This window comes from Nestor notabilis, unplaced genomic scaffold (genome assembly GCF_000696875.1).
Source record: "Nestor notabilis isolate BGI_N333 unplaced genomic scaffold, ASM69687v1 scaffold21477, whole genome shotgun sequence".
Taxonomy (NCBI): domain Eukaryota; kingdom Metazoa; phylum Chordata; class Aves; order Psittaciformes; family Psittacidae; genus Nestor; species Nestor notabilis.
In genome coordinates, this window is record NW_009935580.1 from 18,214 (window position 1) to 18,520 (window position 307).

At 60.6% G+C, this 307-nt stretch overlaps 1 protein-coding gene across 1 annotated transcript in view; it reads right to left on the bottom strand.

Moving 5' to 3' along the window:
- The window catches only part of NACC2 (NACC family member 2, BEN and BTB (POZ) domain containing), a gene marked incomplete at its 5' end in the record, with an annotated part of 16,052 nt that extends 15,752 nt beyond the window's left edge, over positions 1-300 (bottom strand). The window contains one exon of the mRNA XM_010017920.1: positions 36-300. Within this exon, the coding sequence (XP_010016222.1) occupies positions 36-300 (265 nt within the window). The remainder of the gene's footprint in view (positions 1-35) is intronic.
- Between the last annotated feature and the right edge of the window lie 7 nt (positions 301-307).

Consider the following 307-nt stretch of genomic DNA (forward strand, 5'->3'; position numbering starts at 1 on the left):
GAGCAGAAAACCCATGGAGAGAGACTGTCCATTACCAGAGTAGCCTCCCGAGGATTTGATGTACATCTGCCCGTACTGCTCCTCCACCATGGTGTCATACGCCTCGTCATCCTCCTCATCCTCCTCGTTGTGGTAGGAGGTGGGGCTGTCGGTGGTGGGAATGCTGCTGGCGCCAGGGCTTGTCCGCTCCCCCTGTGAGTACTGGACCTGCTGGACGTTGGGGATGAGGGTGGCCAGGTTGGGCATCCCATAGTAGGAGACGCGGGAGAGCTTCAGGGGACCCGTGTTGGTGCCACCACCAGCCCCA